This window comes from Trachinotus anak, unplaced genomic scaffold (genome assembly GCF_046630095.1).
Source record: "Trachinotus anak isolate AG129_WGS33_773 ecotype Australia unplaced genomic scaffold, CSIRO_AGI_Tana_v1 ptg000030c, whole genome shotgun sequence".
Classification (NCBI taxonomy): Eukaryota; Metazoa; Chordata; class Actinopteri; order Carangiformes; family Carangidae; genus Trachinotus; species Trachinotus anak.
In genome coordinates, this window is record NW_027273881.1 from 404,521 (window position 1) to 424,844 (window position 20,324).

A 20,324-nucleotide genomic window follows, 5' to 3' on the forward strand; every position below is an offset into this window, starting at 1 on the left:
CATCTGCTCTTCACATCTGTGGCTCAGCTCATCTGATCTGATTGTGTTTGACATGAAACAATAATTCTCATCACTCTCTCTCAGACCTGTTGAGTTTCATGGGAATCTTTGTTGTGCAGATGAAGGAGGGAAAATGATGTTACATTTCTGCTTCCATCATATGATTTGATCCAGAGTCAGAATCTTATTAAAATTACAAAGCCTGTTGTGATTGGTCAGTGAGCCCAGTCATTACACACACTCACAGCACGCTCTCATATGCACCCTGAATGACAGACATACAGAGAGAGAGTCTGATCACAGTCCACCCATGATTTCTGTGTGTTGATGTCGTGGTGGCCTGTCACAGATAAATCAGTGTGTGGGAAACACTGAGGTCTAATCTACAGATACTGAGCCCACACATGTCTTAATGTCCGGTGGGAACATTTCCACACTGTGGCATCCCTACTCCAGAACATTTGTCCTGAGGTCAACTCAGTCAACAGTTCAATCTAATCACTGTTTGCTGCCTGGTTTTCACAGAAGGTCCTCACAGAAACATGACACTGAGCTCTGGTGTGTAGAAGAAGACTGAATCCTCCCATTCTGCTCTGATAGATTCACACCTGTGTTCTTGGCTGAAGCTGAACATTTCCTGATACGACTCTCCTCTACAGCAACAAGAGAGAAAACACCTGGGACTTTCTGTCTCAACACAATCTATGGAAAGACTTTAAAGCTCCACCATGACACTTGAAAAAGGTGTCATGATGGGGTGTCCCCTAACATCCTCCATGCTCATCATGACTTCAGTCATCTCTGGACAATGATTCAGGTCTTATACAAACTTTACTAAACACCTGCTAGAACCTGCTCATTAGAGCTTCACTGCATTCACTGTTCACTGTCAAACACTGATGACTGTTGTCATAGAAACCTCATGAGTCCTGAATACAGACCTCCACAGATTCATCACTGCTCTCCTGTAACACTGTCACAATGGACAGTTTCAACAAAGCTGAACCAGAGACATCTTCTTTTTTCATTCACACATTCTTCTTCCTCAGAAAAACCTGCTGCCTACATTACTCACAATGCACATCAACCAGCAAACCTTGGCTGTTTGATTAAGGTGTGTTATGCAGCGGAGATGAGGGGGGGCTACAGAGGTCTGGTGTTGACCTCAGACTCCGCCCACACTGACTCAGGTGAGATCACCTGAGGACATTTATCAGACTGCACAGCTGGAGACACTAAAGGTTGAATACTACTGTTTTCTCATATGCAGGTGTCCTCCCCAACACCTGGAAACACCTGGAAACACCTGGAAACACCTGGAAACACACACTGAGGTGTAAGATCAGTGGAGCTGCTTTAATTAGTTTGATCAGGTTTGAATTAAACCAAAAAGACTCAAAACAACACAGAACATTAACAAATCAATGAAGCATCCAACAATTATTACAAATAAACAAAACAAGTGTTTTTATGAACTTAACAGCAACAATCACAACCAACTGAAACATCTACATTTTGGTGCTCACAGCATTTACAACACCTCCAGGAAAAAACACAACTGACCTTTGATTGTTTTAAAGTAAAACTAAGAATAATGAGAATAAATGAAAACTGTGTTTATCTGAATTTGACTCAACTACTGATCTAATCTACTGATTGATAATTATATTGATCATGTCTGGACTCACCGAGCCTTCCTGCAGTTCCTCACAGCTGGGATCAGTCTCCATCGTCCCTCCACTGATGTCTTGTACTTGCTCAAGTCCAACTCACCCAGAACCTCCTCTGACATCTGTAGCATGTAGGCCAGAGCTGAGCAGTGGATCTCAGAGAGTTTCTGCTCTGATCTGGTCTCTGACCTCAGGAACTCTTGGATCTCCTGATGAACTGAGTGGTCCTTCATCTCCATCAGACAGTGGAAGATGTTGATGCTTCTGTCAGGAGAGAATTTATCACTGTTCATCTCCTTCAGGTTGTTGATGGCTCTCTGGATGGTTTTTGATCTGTTTTTCCTCTGACCCAGCAGACCTCCTAAGAATCTCTGGTTGGACTCCAGAGAGAGGCCATGAAGGAAGCGGACAAACAGGTCCAGGTGACCATTTTTATTTCTGAGGGATTTCTCCATGGCTGCCCTCAGGAAGTTCTCCAGGAATACGTCACTGTCATCATCATCATTGTTTTCTGAGAAAAACGAGTCATCGTCATCACTGTACTTGTTGTAATAATTCCAGTCCAGGACCTCTGTGTTCCTGTTGGTGTCCCAGCTGTCATTATTCCAATTTTGTCCCAGGAAGTTCTCCAGGACCTCTGTGCTCCTGTTGGTGTAACAGTGGAACATGTAGACTGCAGCCAGAAACTCCTGAATGCTCAGATGAACAAAGCAGTAGACTGTTTTCTGGAAGATCACACTCTCTCTTTTGAAGATCTCAGTACAGAGTCCTGAGTACACTGAGGCCTCTGTGACATCCAGACCACACTGCTCCAGGTCTTCTTGGTAGAACATGATGTTTCCTTTCTCCAGATGTTCAAACGCCAGCCCCCCCAGCTTCAGAAGAACTTCCCTGTCAGCGTCCATCAGCTCCTGTGGACTCGTCTCATGTCCCTCATCATACTTGAGCTTCTTCCTCTTTGTCTGAACCAGCAGGAAGTGTGAGAACAGGTCAGTCAGGGTCTGGGGCAGCTCTCCTCTCTGCTCTGTAGTCAACATGTGCTCCAGAACTGTAGCAGTGATCCAGCAGAAGACTGGGACTTGACACATGATGTGGAGGCTCCTGGACTTCTTGATGTGTGAGATGGTTCTGCTGGACAGCTCTTCATCACTGGATCTCCTCCTGAAGTACTCCTCCTTCTGGGCGTCTGTGAAGCCTCGTACCTCTGTTACCCTGTCAACACATGTAGGAGGGATCTGATTGGCTGCTGCAGGTCTGGAAGTGATCCAGACCAGAGCCGAGGGAAGCAGATTCCCCTGGATGAGGTTTGTCAGCAGCAGGTTGACTGATGACGTCTGTGTGACATCAGACACAACCTCCCTGTTGGTGAAATCCAGTGAAAGTCTGCTTTCATCCAGGCCGTCCAAGATGAACACAACTTTACAGACAGCCAGCTGCTCTGCTGTGACCTTCTGTAATGTTGGATGGAAAACATGGAGCAGCCTGAGAAGACTGTACTGCTGCTCTCTGATCAGGTTCAGCTCCCTGAACGAAAGCAGAACCAGCAGACTGACATCTTGGTTCTCCAAGCCCTCTGCCCAGTCCAGACTGAACTTCTGCACTGAGAAGGTTTTTCCAACGCCAGCGACGCCGTTGGTCAGAACCACTCTGATAGGTCTCTGTTGGTCAGGTAAGGCTTTAAAGATGTCGTGGCACTTGATTGGAGCGTCATGGAGGGTCTTCATCTTGGAAGCTGTCTCCAGCTGCCTCACCTCATGTTGGGTATTGACCTCTTCACTCTGTCCCTCTGTGATGTAGAGCTTAGTGTAGATCCTGTTGAGGAGGGTTCCACTTCCTGTTCCATCACTTCCTTCAGTCACACGTTCACATCTGCTCCTCAGACTGATCTTATGTTGATCTAAAACCTCCTGCAGACCACTATCTGCTGAAAGAGAAGAGACAATGTCAGACTGAAGACAGAGAATCTGAGAATCTGCTGATTATTTTCATCAGCTACAGAAAAACTAAAGAGCAGCAAAGAAAAGCTTTTTAATGTTGTGCTTTTTAGAATCATCTGAAATGTCAGTGCTGTGTGATAGAACAACTGACACTGGAGAAAACAACAGGTCCTGGTTTCAGAAATGAAGACATCAGCAGACACATGTTCAGTCTCACTTTGTACAGTGCTGCTCTGACTGGCTGTCTGCAGTCGAGTTCTGGTTCTGGGTCTTTGTCCACACTGGGGACAGGAGGGGTCTCCTAAAGACCCAGACTGGTCCCAGTATGAGGTGAAGCACTGTCTGCAGAACCAGTGTCCACAGCTGGTAGAGACTGGATCCTTCAGGACGTCCTGACACAGAGCACAGCAGGACAGCTGCTCCTCCACAGAGACACCACTCCTCTTCCTCCCTCTGTGAAGACATTTCTTCATCACTAACATGTCACAGTCAAATATGTCTAATAACTGAATCATCTTCAGCTCAGTTTACAGTAGAAACTGTCTCTTACTGTGAGTCTGAGGGTCCAGGTTCAGGACTGAGGTCTGGAGGATCATGTTTGGACCGGTCACTCTTCATAGACAGACAGCTGGATCCTGGAGACTCTGCTCTCAGTCTGTGGTTCTGATCTCTGCAAACACAAACATCTTTTTATTCATATCACATCGATCACTGATCAATTCTCTGATGACAGAGTCATTGTGAAGATTGAAGTTTTCATTCTGAATTTATGAACACTGAAAAACAACAGTGATTTAAGTTCTTGAACATTTCGCAAGTTGAATTCACTTTTAAAAATGTAGATACATAATTTCAATGAAAAACAAAACCAGTGGCAGAAATTCACAGATTTCAAAATTCAATATCTGCTGAGACAGATTTGCTTCCCTACACTACAGACAACAGAGCTGGTGGTAAAGGCAGCCTGCAAGCTGCTGAGACGTGCTGGTCTCATTCGGTCCAGCAGGAGGGTCCTCACATCGAAAACATCGGAGCAAATATTCAAAAAGGAATCATTTGGATTGTTGGAATTACTATACATAAAAGTTATCTTACATTTGCTTACACTGTTTAAGAGTTATACATATGCCTGTGTGTGTGTGACTATGTAGAATGTTGTGCAAGCTGTCTTTCAGATTCATCAGGAGGACTCACATGCAGAGTCAAGGACGGGGCACAGAGTGAAACCACACTGAAGAGATAAACATGAAACTCCTTTAATTAGAGCAGAGGGATGTACTGAGAAACTATGCAACTGATAGAATAGCACGGTCTTAGACCTTGAACACACCTGCTAGAATAGAGAGCATTCTCATAATGTTTTTCAGATAAGGAGTGCAGCCTGTGTTTTCCCCATCCTTTAGAGGCTGCATCTCTCATGTAACTAGGGACCACCCTAAGGAAATAAAAAAGAGGAGACGGCAAGATGTACTCAGAGCGGGTTGGAGAGTGTAACTGAGTACATCTCTGTCCGTTCTCCTCGCGAGTAAAAAGAGCTCTAACTCTGTGCCTTCTCTCTTTGTATTTTTAATAATGTTTTGGGATGTTTAAACCTGACATGGATGAACTGACCAAATCTTAACAGTCACGTTCTCACCTGGAGAAGTATGAAAACTCAGTAAAGTGATATGAAAACAGTCCTAGAACCAAAGTTGTAAAAGCTTTGAGTCTGGATTGACCGTGGATAACACTGGATTGAGCTTTTATTTTGGTACTTCCTCTGAACAGCAGTGTGAATTAGCATATTAGCTAAATATTGTGTTTCACTAATGTTTAGATTTAGCATTCAAATTTAGATTTAACATTTAACATTAAAGTTGACTAAATGTGGTGAAATGTTGTTATTTCAGTATGAACCACTTTACAATCAGCGGCCCATATTACATAGAGCCTGAAATCTGTATAAACAGCTGACAAATATCTAGTTTGATGTTAAAGAGGCTCAGTCATTTCCTCCAACAGCTGCTCACTGTAGTTTGGATCAAACTAACTGTGGAGAGTGAAGCTCTGACATGTGAAGCTCATCATTCAGGCTGTAAAATGATCCTGCAAAGTGTGGTCAACTCTGTTAGATCCCAGCTCATCCAGGTTCACCAACACACTGCTCTCTTCTTCTGTGGCTGCTTCTCTGCTCCACCATGGCCCTTGTCAGCTGGTGTCAGGGTGGGCGGCAAGATGGCGGGTTGAGCAGGTGCTTTTTTTAGAGCTCCTCAAGCTAGTCCCAAAACTTTATCCTTCATTACTAACTGTCCAGTCAAAAGTGCTGAAATGAGGAAACAAAAGATAATTAAACCCACCACACTAAGACTGGAACCACAAAAACAAGAATCTTCATCTAAAGGGGAAAGAAAAGACGGCAGGCGAGACATGGAGCACGACTATGCAATGGACGTTACTCTGCTGAGTAAGATACAGAAAGATACAGAATTATTACTTTTATTAATAAATCCTGTTATAATTTAACTCATCGTTGTCTGTGATTATTGTGACTATATTTGTGATAACAGCTGGATTCACAACAGTCATTGCTCGAATTTACTCTTCAACCAACCTTCTGAGACTGTATTTTGAGCCATCAATTTGGTCATTGGTCGAGGTTACTAGTTGTGGTAAAAAAAAAAAAAAATATATATATATATATATATATATATATATATATATATAGGTGATTATCACTGATAATCATTCATATTATACGCCAAAAACCAAATTGCCCCTACCTGTGCACAACAACAGTCAGGATTTTTGAAAGGAAGGTCAGTTCATAATAACACAAGGCCTGTATTAAACCTTCTTGATTGTCGTGAAATAATCCAAGAGAGTGGGTTTATTTTATTTCTACATTTTTACAAAGCATTTGATTCTGTGGAACATCAGTTTATACTGGAAACTTTGAGGTTCTTTGGTCTTGGAGAGACATTTATTAAGATGTGGATTTGAGGTTGGGGAGGTGAAGGTGATGAGGAGAAGATATATTTCACTTCCTCTCCCTCCTGAAGTGAAAGAGGTGAACTTTAAAATCTTAAATGAGATTTACCCAACTAACAAGTTGTGAAGACTGAGGTTTAATCTTGATGTGAAGAACTGAGTGTTCTGTGAAAATGAGGCTGAAAGTTGGAACATTTATTCTTCCACTGTGGATCAGTCTTTCTGGAGCGACATGTGGAGCTGGACACAGTCCAAGAGGATCATTTACAAATGCAGGTACTTTAAAACCAAACCATGTATGAATCATTGGCTGAATGAATTAAAATCACTATGCAAGTCTCTGAAGCTGATAAAGAATGATAAGAAAGCCCTGAGGTTAGTTTATTCTCTTGATTTATTTCAATGAATCTTCTTCTTAATCTTTTCATGTATTTCTGTTTTTTTTCTCTAAAACTTTAACTTTATTTATTTAATGTGCTTCTGCTCAACCTCAGTTTTTTTTGTGAAGAAGCAAAACTGCCTTGTCTGTTTGTATCTTGATTTGTTTATGAATAAAGTTTATATCATTAAAATAACCTATGGCAGCTGTTACAGGAAGTGACATCACTGCAGGAGCTCAACGCACTAAACACTGTTACAGAGACAGTTTGGAGGTTCACAGGTTTGTAGCAGGTCTCTTACTGTGAGTCTGAGGGTCCAGGTTCAGGACTGAAGACTGGAGGACGACCTTTGGACCAGTGACTCTTCACAGACAGACAGCTGGGTCCTGGAGACTCTGCTCTGTCCTCCTCTTCCTCCACACAATCACTCATCTTCAGGACTTCAGTCAGTCTGAGAGGGAAACCAGTAACACTGACTGTGAGCTCACACACACAAGAGTCAGGACAAACAAGCTGCTCAAGAGACACACACACACACACACACACACACACACACACACACACACACAGACACACACACACACACCTGTACAGTATAATAACCTGCTCAGTTCTCTTGGCTCAGTTGTAGGTTTCATATTATTCAGCTCATCACCACGTGGAGTCAAACTGTTGAACAGGAAGTACCACACCTCATGTTGTTCCTCCTTTTCTCTCAGTGTCTCTGTGTGGACAGACGTTCACTGTGACTCTTCTTCCCTCCACAGTCCACAGGGACAAACTGACTCAGAGACTTTGACAGTAAAATAATAATAATGTTGTGTTAACACTCACCTGCCTCAGCCTTCAGTTTCCCTCCTTCTGCTCCGTCCACTTCAAATGGAGTCTGAGCTCACTGAACACTTTCACTTTCAGCTGCTCCTCCCCTCTGCAGCTACAGGAAGTAACATGACTCTGTGTGTGTGTGTGTGTGTTCAACAGAATTATCTTGATTTCCATTCATCTAATATCATTTTCAGGTTGAACTGGATCAAACATTATATTAAGGTTAAAGATGTCATGACCTGCTGTGAAAAGGTTGCTCCACCCCCTTTTCACTCTGCCCTGATCCCCCACATTATCATTGTGTTGTTGTTATCATTGGTGGAGTATTTTATATTTTGAGTAAATGTTTCTATAAATTTTTCAGGGATTGTTTTATATATGGGTTTTGAGATATTTTTGTGTGGTTTATGTTGGAAGGGTCGGCCCACTCTGCATATTTTCAGGTCTCTGTCTGAGTGGGGTTAATTAGCTGCTCAGCCAGGGAGAGAGGAAACAGGTGTGTGCTATCAGGTCCTTTTAGTGTGGGTAGTGGTAGTGTGGGGTTGGGGTGCTTGGGATGATTAGTATTTTAGCTCACCCCCATACTTACCTGAGAGGATGGTATGTTCCACGTAGGTGAAGGAGAAGATTAAATGCAAGCCATTCAGGGGTCAAAGGGGAGAGAGCAGGTGGCAGCTTGCTGTGAGGCTGCAGTTTTAGAATTTGTTATGGTTTAGGTTCTTTTTCTTTTTGAATTGCCCGCGATTTATTTTGTAGTATTTCTGTTTTGTAGTATTTTGTTAATAAAATATCACTTTTTGAGCACATACTCCGGCCTGCTGATAATACTTTTTGAAACATCTTTTTAAAAGTTTCCAGTGCCCATACCATCATCTGCCCTTTGTATGACAGTTGTTGAATATGGTCTGGAGTCTTGGACTTTGGTTTATTTCCTGTTTTATTTTGTAATTACTTACCTTTTGTGCCCACTGTTGTTTTACTTCCTGTCTTTGGCTCCATCCACTCTGCTACATTTTAGTTTTAAACTCATCTCTTCTTCTCTGTTTCCTCCTCCGTCCTCTCTCCTCCAGAGTCTTCAGCCTCTAAAACAGAGACTTTCAGAAATGCTGCAGGACCTGTTTTATTTTGAAAACTACAGACCTTTCAATTCACACATAGATGTGATTCCAGATTGCTGTTTTCAGTCACTGTTCACATTTGTCTGTGGAGGACAATTTAATAGGAAAGAAAAATAAAATCTCACTGAATCAAATGTAGTTTACTACGACTCAGTGTCAACCTTGAGTCAGATTTATTTCCTCAGTCCACTCAGAGGAAAGGCAGCCCTGAGATAAATGGGAACATGTCTTCATACAAAAATAAAAACTGTTGCAAATAGAAACTGCAAAGTGCAAAACTTCAAATCACTTCAATTCAAAAATACATGAAGTAAAGTGAAACAAGAGCTGCCAGAGTTCACTGTAAAGTGCTTTCATCAGGTCAGAGACAAACTGCTGGAACTAGGAAGAAGGAAAAGAGGGATTCAGCTTTGGCCTCCAGAGACAAGAAGTTTCCAAACTGCTGGACAATCATCACCTGTCATAAAAAAGATAACACAAAATAAAGAACACAATTAATGAATGTAATGCAACAATTTACTGAATCACATGTATTGATCAGATTATTTAATGCTTGCTATTTTCAAGAGTACAGATCAGTTTCATTTCAAATATTCTTTTTGTTTACATGAGTGATTGTGTAACAAGATGAGGAAACTGCAGATTATGTTGAAAATCAAGCATTTTTCTGAGCTAGAAAACAAAACATTTAAAATGAAGCATTTTCTGAACTTTCAGGAGTTTGTATGAATCCTGAACTTCATTCCTGCAGACTGGTGAACCCCTCTCTCCCTTCAGAACAACTGCTGCTGACTGTTCACACTGAACACTGAGCATTGTTCATGAACTATGTCACGACTACTGTCCATCAAATAAAGCCGCTCAGAGACTGAGTGGGCTCTTTACTGTGATGTGTTTGTACAAATCCATCACTTTGTCCAGTTGACTTCTGACTGTTTATTAGAAAGCTTCAATCAAAGTATAACGTTAAACAGAAAATATCGGAGCCTGCTCACCCTCTTTGTCACAAAAAACCTGCCACTCAAATGGACGGGCAAAAAAACCACACCCCCACAGCCTGCCACCGGAAATGATAGTCAAATCAACACGCAGCCTAAACAAAATGAACAACACAGGCTCCTCTGACCTGAGTGGGTGAGTGGGTGAGTGACCTTAACGATTATGTTAAGATATAATGACAATACAACGATAAAAATACAACAGTGTAGAATTTCAGTGTTTACCTGAACTTACCTTTGGTGAAATGTGTGAACTTTGATGGTTGCCAGTGTTTGCCCTCCCCAGGGACGGAGGTACATTTGATTGTACAGATCCACAATCTCCTCCTCTCTGGGTTTTCTTTCTCTGACAGGATTCTGTAGAAGCACAAGTCAGACTTGTCTCCTCGTCTGTTGGTGCATCCAGCTGCACAAAGACTGTTCTGGCCAAACAAACCAAAGAACCTTGTAATGGAAGGAAGCATTGGGTGTGTTGGAGATGGACTTAAGCTGACTTCACCTGACTTGATAGTCAACGTGATCTACCAGTGACTGCAGGGGTGGAGTATAAAACCACTGCAATATGTCAGACTGATTTATGCCAACGTGTCAGACCGTTTAGCAAAACCTATAAACTCTGTTTACTCACCCAAACACGTGGTTCTGAAACATTTTCTGGCCAATGACAAGTTTACACCAGTCTCTGAGACATTAAATTACATTTAATAGGGATGTCATGACAACCAAGGAACCAATTTTCCTACAGTGTTGTAGATACTGTAAATGTTGTAGGTACTGGAGATCTGATTCTTCCAGGACTGACGAGAGACTGTTCCAGACTGTTCTAGTCTGACATTAAACTCAGAGAGAAGAAGAAGACAGGTACAGTAACAATAACAACATGTGGAATGACAGCAGCAGGTTCAGGTGCAGCAGCAGGTCCAAAAAAAATCCCTCAATTGTCATTATCTTTCTTTTCTTGGTGCAATATGCATTATATTGATGATTGTGTATCATAAAAATGTTTTTATCAATCAATTACACTGTGCTGCCCCTTTAAAGGAGCAGGGGGATTGTTTACTCTGTCGTGCTGTGTGTCTCTTTAGACTTGCCGTAGCTAGTTCCTTTTTTCACGGGCAGGTAGCCTGAAGTGAAGCTGTTGGTTTTTGCTCATTCACTTTTTCTCAGCTGTACTCGGCAATGCCTGTCTGTAAGTATTGGTTGTTATTGTGTTCAACTTACCTGTTAAAACTTCGAAAACAGTTCATAGTTCATGTGAGAAAACTTTAAAAACGGAGCAATGCTAATGCGCTAGCTTGTCAATGGCGTTTTCAATGTAACGTTAAGCTAATCGGCGATAATTTGTTGATATTAAGTTAATCAAAAATCGAACTTCTTTATGTGGATTTGTATTGCATAAGTGTTAAAAAGAACGAGACAAACTACATGTAACATTTTATTGTTTATTTTCATGTTGCAGTTTTACAGTGCATCAACAGTAAACAGACGGACTTATTGACGATCATCTGTTAGCTATCTGCCAAGTTCGCAACAAATAACTGGGGCAGAATAGTAAAAAGACAGACACCATATGGGTTACCTACAGAAAAGTGGATCCACATAGAAGCACAAAGTTTTCTTCTGTCGACAAAGCTTCATCATGGACAATATGGAAGACACGCTGGAGACGAGGTCAGTGTGTTCCAACACCTCACATGCCAGTCAGCGTTCTTCAGCCAGTGCCATTGCAGCGCAAGCATCATTTGCTAAAAGAGAAGAAGAAGTCATTAAAGCTCAAGCATACATTGAAGAGCAGCAACAAAAGGCTGCAGCCGAGGCTACTAGAAAGAAAGCAGAGCTAGAAGCCAGTCTGCACACACTGAGGCTAGAAGGTGCAGCTACGGCTGCTATCGCCGAAGCTAATGTTTTGGAGGCAGCTGCTGAGAACGAGCAAGGAGAGCTAGATTGTTTAAGTGAATGTGCAGAACATAAGTCCATGGAGGATCTAAGACCTGAGCCTCACCGAGACTCAAATCTACTCGAACCCACGCCAGCACCAATGCGCCTGCTAGCAATGGACAGCGGTGAGGCAGCTGAAATCAGCACGGGGAAAGGTATAGAGGAGTCAAGCGAGATCAGCCACTACGAACTCTGTGAATACGACTTACCTGTTCAACAAACATTCAAGGAGGATGGTGCCACTCCATATTATCCTCATCCACAAACCTCAACCAGAATTGGCTTCCTGAAAGAAGAACGTCTGTATGACTCAAATCCATCCAAAAGCAAGTCCAGCCATCAATCTCAGTCATGCAATACAAGACAAACCGGCTGTCCTCAGCCACAGATGTATGCTTCTCCCAGAACCAACGAGCCCAGTTCATCATCCACAACAGATCTGGCCAAGTATTTGATACATTGTGAGATGATAAGCTCCAAAAATCGCAAACCGAGAAAACCAAAGGTTGAGAGAGCTGGGAGACATTCTTTTGGAGCTTGAAGCTGCCAGGTCAGATGGATTCCTATCTGGTCTAAAGTACCTGGACACATCTTGTGGAATCACCCCTATTCTCCAAAAGCTGCCATACTTCCTGCAAGACAAGTGGGTCTCTCTTGCATCACATTACCAGGAAAAATACCACACGTCTTACCCACCTTTCACCGTCTTTGCAAGGTTTGTTTGTGATCAAGCCAAAACGCTCAACGACCCAAGCTTTGCCGCGCTCAAAGGTGGTGGGAGCATGGGGAAGTCAGAGCATTCTTTTCAACCAAACATGAGAACACCCATTTCTGTCAAAAAGACAGAGGTCTCAGTGAACTCTGACAGTAGCTACAACAACCACTCAGAGAAAAATATGGCTGACCCAGACAAGCAATGTCCACTCCACAGCAAACCACACCCCCTCAGGAAGTGCCGTGGGTTTAGGAGCAAATCTTTGGATGAGAGGAAAGCCTACCTTAAAGAGAAAAACATTTGCTATAGGTGCTGTGCATCAACCAGCCACCTAGCCAAAGACTGTGGTAAAAATGTTCAGTGCAGAGAATGCTAGAGTGATAGACACCCCACTGCACTCCACCCAGGGCCGGCTCCCTGGATGACTGAGATCTCTGTAACCACAAGAGATCAAGGCGGGGAGCAAGAGGAAGGAGCCGCTCAAACTGTCACATCAAAATGCACTGACATCTGTGGGACAACTGTCAGAGGAAGATCATGCTCCAAAATCTGCCTCGTCAGAGTGTATCCAGCAGGCCAACGAGAGAGAGGGGTTAAGTCTTATGCTGTTCTCGATGAGCAGAGCAACAAGTCTCTAGCAAGAACAGAGTTTTTTGAGCTCTTCGGGATTACAGAGGGCACAGCAGCATACACTCTGAAGACTTGCTCGGGAGTCATTGAAACCATGGGCCGAAGAGCCACCAATTTTATCATGGAGTCATTAGATGGTAAAACTCACATTCCACTCCCCACACTAATAGAATGTGACATGCTCTCAGATGACAAGTCGGAGATCCCCACGCCTGAGATCGCCAGACACTATACTCACCTCAAGCGGTTCATGGACAAGATCCCAGCTCTGGATCCCTCAGCAGCCATCCTCATCCTGCTCGGCCGAGATATCCCAAGGGCACACAAGGTTCGAGAACAATGCAACGGCCCTCACAGTGCTCCTTATGCTCAGCGTCTCGACTTGGGCTGGGTGATTGTAGGAGAGGTTTGTCTTGGAAGAGCCCATAAATTGGATCGTGTCAATGTCTATCGAACTAACGTGTTGAGCAACGGACGTACATCATTGTTCGACCCTTGTATGAACAGTCTCCACATCAAAGAGAAGCTTGAGATTCCAGTTCATCGCTTTCACTTCTCAAAGGCTAACACACTGGAAGACCTGTTTGATGAAAAAGATAGCCTTGGTGAAGGAGTCTTCCAGCAAACACCACATGACGACAGGCCTGCCATGTCTGTGGAAGACAAAACTTCCCCAACAATCGAGTGCAAGCAGTCAAGCGCCTTTCAACGTTACGCCACATGCTTGCTAAAAAGCCGGACATGAACTAATACATGGTTGCATTCATGCAGAAAATCTTCGAGGCAGGTCATGCTCAACCAGCTCCACCACTCAATGAAGAGCAGGAGTGGTGGTTCTTACCAATCTTTGGAGTTTATCATCCGCGCAAGCCGGGTCAGGTGCGAGCAGTTTTTGACTCCAGCGCCAAGCATGAGGGCGTCTCCCTGAACGACGTCCTGTTGAGCAGCCCTGACCTAAATAACACACTCTTGGGAGTCCTCACTCGCTTCCGTAAGGAACCCGTGGCGGTCGCAGCGGATATAGAACAAATGTTCTACTGTTTCAAAGTCAGCCAGGAATATCGCGACTTCTTATGTTTCCTCTGGCTCGAGAACAATGACCCGACCAAAGAGATCACCGAGTACCGCATGACCGTACACGTATTTGGCAATAGCCCTTCTCCCGCTGTTGCCATACATGGTTTGAGAATAGCTGCCCTGCAAAGTCAGGAAGAACATGACACCAAGGCAAAACAGTTCGTTCTAAGGAACTTTTATGTTGACAACGGACTTACCTCATTCTCCTCCTCCTCCGACGCCATCCGGGTCCTGAAAAAGACAAAAGAAATGTTAGCCGACTCAAACATACGCCTGCATAAGATATTCTCTAATCATAATGCAGTGATGGAGGCGTTTCCACTTGAAGAACATGCAAAGGAGCTGAAAGATCTGGAGTTGGGTGTGGATCCCGTACCCCTGCAGAGAAGTTTAGGTCTTAACTGGCAACTTCAAACTGACAGCTTTACCTTCCTTGTCTCTACAGAGGAGAAGCCATTCACCCGTAGGGGAATTCTCTCTACAGTCAACAGCATATTCGATCCACTGGGGTTTGTGGCTCCAATAACAGTGCAAGGCAAGGCTATAGTCAGAGAACTATGCACTGAGCAATATAGATGGGACGACCCAATACCTGTTGAAAAGGAGACACAGTGGAAGTCCTGGAAAGAATCACTCAAAGCACTTGAGCAACTGCACATACCAAGACCACACCTACCTGTTTCCTTACTCTCCACGCTGAAGGGGGAACTATGTGTCTTCTCCGACGCATCCCCTGTGGCCATCTCTGCAGTGGCCTATCTCAGAGCCGTTGACAATCAAGGACACAGTCATGTAGGATTCTGTATGGGGAAATCCAAATTAGCACCACGTCACTCCCATACTGTGCCTCGTCTGGAGCTTTGTGCAGCCGTGCTCGCAGTCGAGTTAGCCGTCATGTTAGTGGACGAGCTAGATGTCAACATCCACACAGTGAAGTTTTACACTGACTCTAGAGTTGTGCTAGGTTATATCTACAACGCCAACTGGAGGTTCTATGTGTACGTCGCTAACAGAGTCACGCGCATAAGGAAGTCATCACAGCCAGAATAGTGGCACTTCGTCAGCACGGACCACAATCCTGCAGACCATGGAACACGACCAGTACCAGCTGCACGTCTTGGAGATACAAACTGGTTTTCAGGACCTACCTTTCTCAGAAAGGATGATGGAGCAACACCTAGCCAGCCTGAGTCCTTCGAGCTAGTCGAACCAGACACGGATGCAGATGTGCGACCATACGCCAAAGGCAGATGAGCTCATGCAGGCAAGAATAGTAATCGTCCAAACTGTACAGCAAGGGACCTTTAAAGAGGACATCAAGAGCCTATCCAAAGGAGAAATTGTCTCAAAACACAGCCCTCTCAGGAAGCTCGATCCCATCCTGGATTCAGACGGAGTACTGAGGATCGGTGGCAGGATGTCATCGGCTACAATCTCTTGGGAGGAGAAACATCCTATCATCATCCCTAAAAACAGCCACGTTGCTACGTTGTTGGTGCAGTATTACCATGGAAAAGTCGCACACCAGGGTAGGCACATCACTGAAGGTGCCATCAGGTCCGCCTGGCTGTGGATTCTAGGAGGGAAAAGACTGGTATCAAGCATCATACACAAGTGTGTCACCTGCAGGAGGTTAAGACGAGGCATGGAAAAACAAAAAATGTCCAACTTACCTGTCGATCGGCTCACTCAAGCACCTCCATTCACACAGGTTGGATTAGACGTGTTCAGACCATGGTCTGTCTGTGTTCATCGTACCAGGGGAGGTCTCTCAGAAAGCAAGCGCTGGGCCGTCATGTTCACCTGCTTGGTCACCAGAGCGGTTCATGTGGAGGTAGTAGAGTCTCTGTCTACATCAAGCTTCATAAATGCGCTCAGAAGATTCACTGCTATCAGGGGTCCAGCAAAGCTCTTTTGTTCGGACCGAGGGACGAACTTTGTTGGCACTTGCAAGGAACTCGGCATAACACCAGGAAATGCTGAGCTTCAGTCTTACCTCAAAGACCAAGGCTGTACTTGGGACTTCAATCTTCCACACTCTTCTCACATGGGGGGAGTGTGGGAAAGAATGATTGGGGTTGCTCGGCGCATTTTAGATGGCATGCTGCTAAAGGTGCATTCCCCCAGTCTGACACATGAAGTTCTCATCACGCTGATGGCTGAGGCCGTCGCCACAATGAATGCGTGGCCAATAGTTCCTGTGTCATCAGATCCCAACGTGCCAACTGTACTTACTCCGGCTATGCTTTTAACGCAAAAGGTCGATTCTGTGTCATCTCCTTCAGTAGACCTCGACCTTAAGGATCTCTACTGGAGCCAGTGGAAACAAGTCCAGGGACTCGCTGATTCGTTCTGGAAACAATGGTGCCAAGAGTACCTGGCTACACTCCAGCCAAGGAGGAAATGGCAAGCAGACCAACCCAACTTGCAAATTGGAGATGTTGTGCTCCTAAAGGACAGCCAGGCGAAGGACAATGAATGGCCTACAGGACTTGTAGTCAACACCTTTCCTGGTCAAGACAACAGGATCCGTAAGGTGGAAGTGAGAGTCGTTAAAGGTGACTCCCCTAGGGTGTATTCAAGACCCACTTCAGAGGTAGTGTTGCTACTTAAAGGACCATAGTGGTATAGCATACTATACCAGACGGGGAGTGTGCTGCCCCTTTAAAGGTGCAGGGGGATTGTTTACTCTGTCGTGCTGTGTGTCTCTTTAGACTTGCCGTAGCTAGTTCCTTTTTTCACGGGCAGGTAGCCTGAAGTGAAGCTGTTGGTTTTCGCTCATTCACTTTTTCTCAGCTGTACTCGGCAATGCCTATGTCTGTAAGTATTGGTTGTTATTGTGTTCAACTTACCTGTTAAAACTTCGAAAACAGTTCATAGTTCATGTGAGAAAACTTTAAAAATGAAGCAATGCTAATGCGCTAGCTTGTTAATGGCGTTTTCAATGTAACGTTAGCGTTAAGCTAATCGGTGATAATTTGTTGATATTATGTTAATCAAAAATTGAACTTCTTTATGTGGATTTGTATTGCATAAGATTATTGTTTGTGTTAAAAAGAACGAGACAAACTACATATAACATTTTATTGTTTATTTTCATGTTGCAGTTTTACAGTGCATCAACAGTAAACAGACTGAAAACTCAATTGCTGACTCACCTGTTTACTGAAGATCATCTGTTAGCTATCTGCCAAGTTCACAACAAATAACTAGGGCAGAATATACACAAATTACAGATTGAAATGTTATATTTACAACAAATAATTGCACTCGAAAATTGATAAACCTATATTTCTTACTTTAGATGGCTAAATGGTACAGTGTTGAAGATGTCCTACACTTCCTTGATGGCAATTCAAGCGACATAGAGGAGTTGATGTCTGCAGATGATGAAGTGTTGGATAAATATTGGACCCCTAATGCAGACTATGATGAAGAGAACTCTAGTACTGGTAGTAGCAATGAGGACGATAAAACTCTTGATGATGGGCTTGAAGAGGAAGGTCTTACAATGTCACAGTCAACAAAACAGTGTGGTAGAAGCAAAGTGAAAAGAAAAGAGAAGAAGAGAAAGGCACATACAGCTGTTGACTTTGATAACAGTGATGACCAGATTAGCACAGAAGAAGGAGGTCCAACAGTAACACAGGCCAAAAGAACAAATAAATCTGCAAAGAAAAAACGAAGGAGTACAGTTGAAGAAAGGCAGAATTTGACCCTCCAGATGTTCCATTTATTGAGAGTGATGAAGGCATTGAAGAAAATTGTGAGTTCAATGCTTGGTCCCTGTACCGATGAGACCTGAAGGCACTGTACCTAGAGAAAAACACCATGCCCCTGAGAAGATTTCAGGTATCAGTTGGCTTTTCCCTGGTAAGCGTAAGAAAGTCAGGGTTGGCAGACCACTCTCTTCTCCACCAGTATCCCCTCCACCACACTCCCCACCAGCACAATCACCAACACCACCACCACATAGGAGGTGGCGATCGACCAGTGTGCCTCCAGATGTGAGGAGGGAGATGGTCAACCACTTCCCATCCTGGGAAAAGCGACAAAGGCGCAAGCACTGCACAGGACACTTTTCCCATGTGCACTGTGGAAAATGCAACGTCCATCTCTGCCTGAACAAGGACAGGAACTGTTTCCATGATTACCACATGGCATAATAAAAGAAAAAGTCACCGAAAACAGTCACAGTTTTAAAACATGAAGAGGCTGATGTTCTTGTTATCACCTTAACTGCTGTTTTCATGATTACCACTTGTCACAATAAAAGAAAGTTACTAGAAAAGGTAGCAGTTTGAAAAAAATAAGAGGCCGATGTTCTTGTTATATTGCCTGAACTGCTGTTTTCATGCCTACTACTGTTCATAATACAAGAAAAAGTTACTGGAAAAAGTAGCAAAAATAAGAGGCCAATGTTCTTTACAGCCTTAACTGCTGTTTTCATGCTTACCACTTTTCATAATAAAAGAGAAAAGAAGAAAGAGGCCTAAAGAGGCTGATGTTTTTGCTGTATCACCAGACCTGCATGTAATGCCCAATGTATCGTTTACGATACAAATGGAAAAACCTATATGCAGATAATTTTTTTTTCAAATTTTGTGAAAGGGCCAAATTAAGGTTCCAGATTCAAGAAATCAGAATTTTCTGTCCATTATTTCTGGGGTCAGGCATTACAGGGCTAGAGCTGAAACAATTCCTCAAGAAACTTGATTAATGAAAGTCATCGAGGCAAATTCTTTGTATCCAAGCTTCATTTAATCCATATGACGGCTCAGTTCTCTGCTTACACTGTTGATACATGAGTGAAGGCAAACGTGATCTGATGGAACAGTTTGGAAAATGAAGAAAAAGAAGGAAAATAACGGGGCGTGAGGTGAAGAGACAGGCCAGAGATGGGATTAAAAAAAAAAATAACTGTCTATTTTAAAACAGAACTAGCCTCATCCAGAAGAAACAATCCTGCCAGAACTTTTTTGGCCTCTTACACCATGCCACAAAGTGAACTAAGAAGACAGTAAATGCTTACTTTACACCAGAACTGTAGTTTGGTTAAAACCTGCGGTTCTGAAAGTTAAGCTCTATCAATTTAGAGGCAGGATGTTATTATTTTATTTATTTTTCTATTTATAGCTTATTTTGCCTTGTGTGCATTTAGTAAATGACTATTTGACAATTTGAAATGACTTACCTCAGAACTTCAATTAGAAGCTGAGTCCAGTTTACTGTCCTGGTGTGGCTGCACAGTTTGTCAAATAAACGCAGGTCTCAATTAGACGCCCGGTTCTCTGGATGTATCGTCCCTGTCAGTTATCTCATTTGTTCATGTGTAACCGGTCTACCCTGCCACGAGCTCGGAAGACCTTCCTGCGTTGTGTTGTGTTAAGTCGAATACGACAAGTCTCTTTTCAGCCAGCAGGGGAGGGTTTATTTATTATCTGTGTACAGTGACATATGTGTTAGTACAGCACAGCACTCTTTTCATCCAGTCTCACACACCTTTCCTCAGCAGCCATTTTGGCAGACTCAGTGTGTAACTACACAAATCATCAACAATCTCATGGTAATAATAATAAAGTCACATGACAATATCCTCAGAATTACCCCCGCTAAGACCTACTGGCAACATTTTTATTATTTTATACACAAGAAAAATATTAACAGGAATATAAACAGTGTGTATGGGAAAACCCGGAACACATGACACAAATACAAAAAAATACAAAACATATACATGTATAAATGGGTGCGCACATACCTGTGTACAGTGACATATGTGTTAGTACAGCACACATTCTTTCCATCCAGTCTCACACACCTTTAGAGGGGAGGAGAAATAGCAACTGCATGAGAGACTAGCACACTACCATTAGCTTAGCCTACGCTCGTGACTTCGACTCACAGAATGCCGTGCAAAACGCACATACAACCACACACACAGCAACATACACCCGATCAACAGCAAAAACCATGGTATGAGAACTGTCCGAGAATGGCATAAGAAAAACACACAATTCGAACCTTTTTCTACATATTTTAAACAGGAGCACTCTCTCGCCTCTTCAG

At 43.3% G+C, this 20,324-nt stretch overlaps 3 protein-coding genes across 11 annotated transcripts in view; 2 read left to right on the forward strand and 1 right to left on the reverse strand.

Moving 5' to 3' along the window:
• LOC139612045 (NACHT, LRR and PYD domains-containing protein 12-like) overlaps positions 1 to 20,324 on the forward strand; it is a 606,901-nt gene that overhangs the window by 396,552 nt on the left and 190,025 nt on the right. The window lies entirely within an intron of this gene.
• LOC139612048 (protein NLRC3-like) overlaps positions 1 to 20,324 on the reverse strand; it is a 133,223-nt gene that overhangs the window by 8,132 nt on the left and 104,767 nt on the right. For 3 of the 6 annotated variants that reach the window (XM_071467189.1, XM_071467186.1, XM_071467190.1), the window contains exons 5-8: positions 7,256 to 7,405; positions 4,158 to 4,277; positions 3,825 to 4,060; positions 1,689 to 3,594 (exon numbers count right to left, since the gene is read on the reverse strand). The exons of 1 other annotated variant lie outside the window; for it this stretch is intronic. In XM_071467189.1, coding sequence (XP_071323290.1) covers positions 1,689 to 3,594; positions 3,825 to 4,060; positions 4,158 to 4,277; positions 7,256 to 7,405 — 2,412 coding nt within the window. Of the gene's footprint in view, positions 1 to 1,688; positions 3,595 to 3,824; positions 4,061 to 4,157; positions 4,278 to 7,255; positions 7,406 to 7,557; positions 7,679 to 7,788; positions 7,883 to 20,324 lie in introns of all 6 variants that reach the window. 2 more of the 6 variants (XM_071467188.1, XM_071467187.1) reach the window with 2 other exon arrangements.
• Positions 15,475 to 17,401, forward strand: LOC139612059 (uncharacterized). The gene has a single exon (XM_071467206.1). The coding sequence runs from the start codon at positions 15,475 to 15,477 to the stop codon at positions 16,876 to 16,878; it is 1,404 nt and encodes a 467-aa protein (XP_071323307.1). The 3' UTR covers positions 16,879 to 17,401.

What these genes read in the sequence shown, in the direction of transcription:
- LOC139612059 (XM_071467206.1), top strand. Translation starts at nt 15,475, where the DNA reads ATGCAGATGTGCGACCATACGCCAAAGGCAGATGAGCTCATGCAGGCA.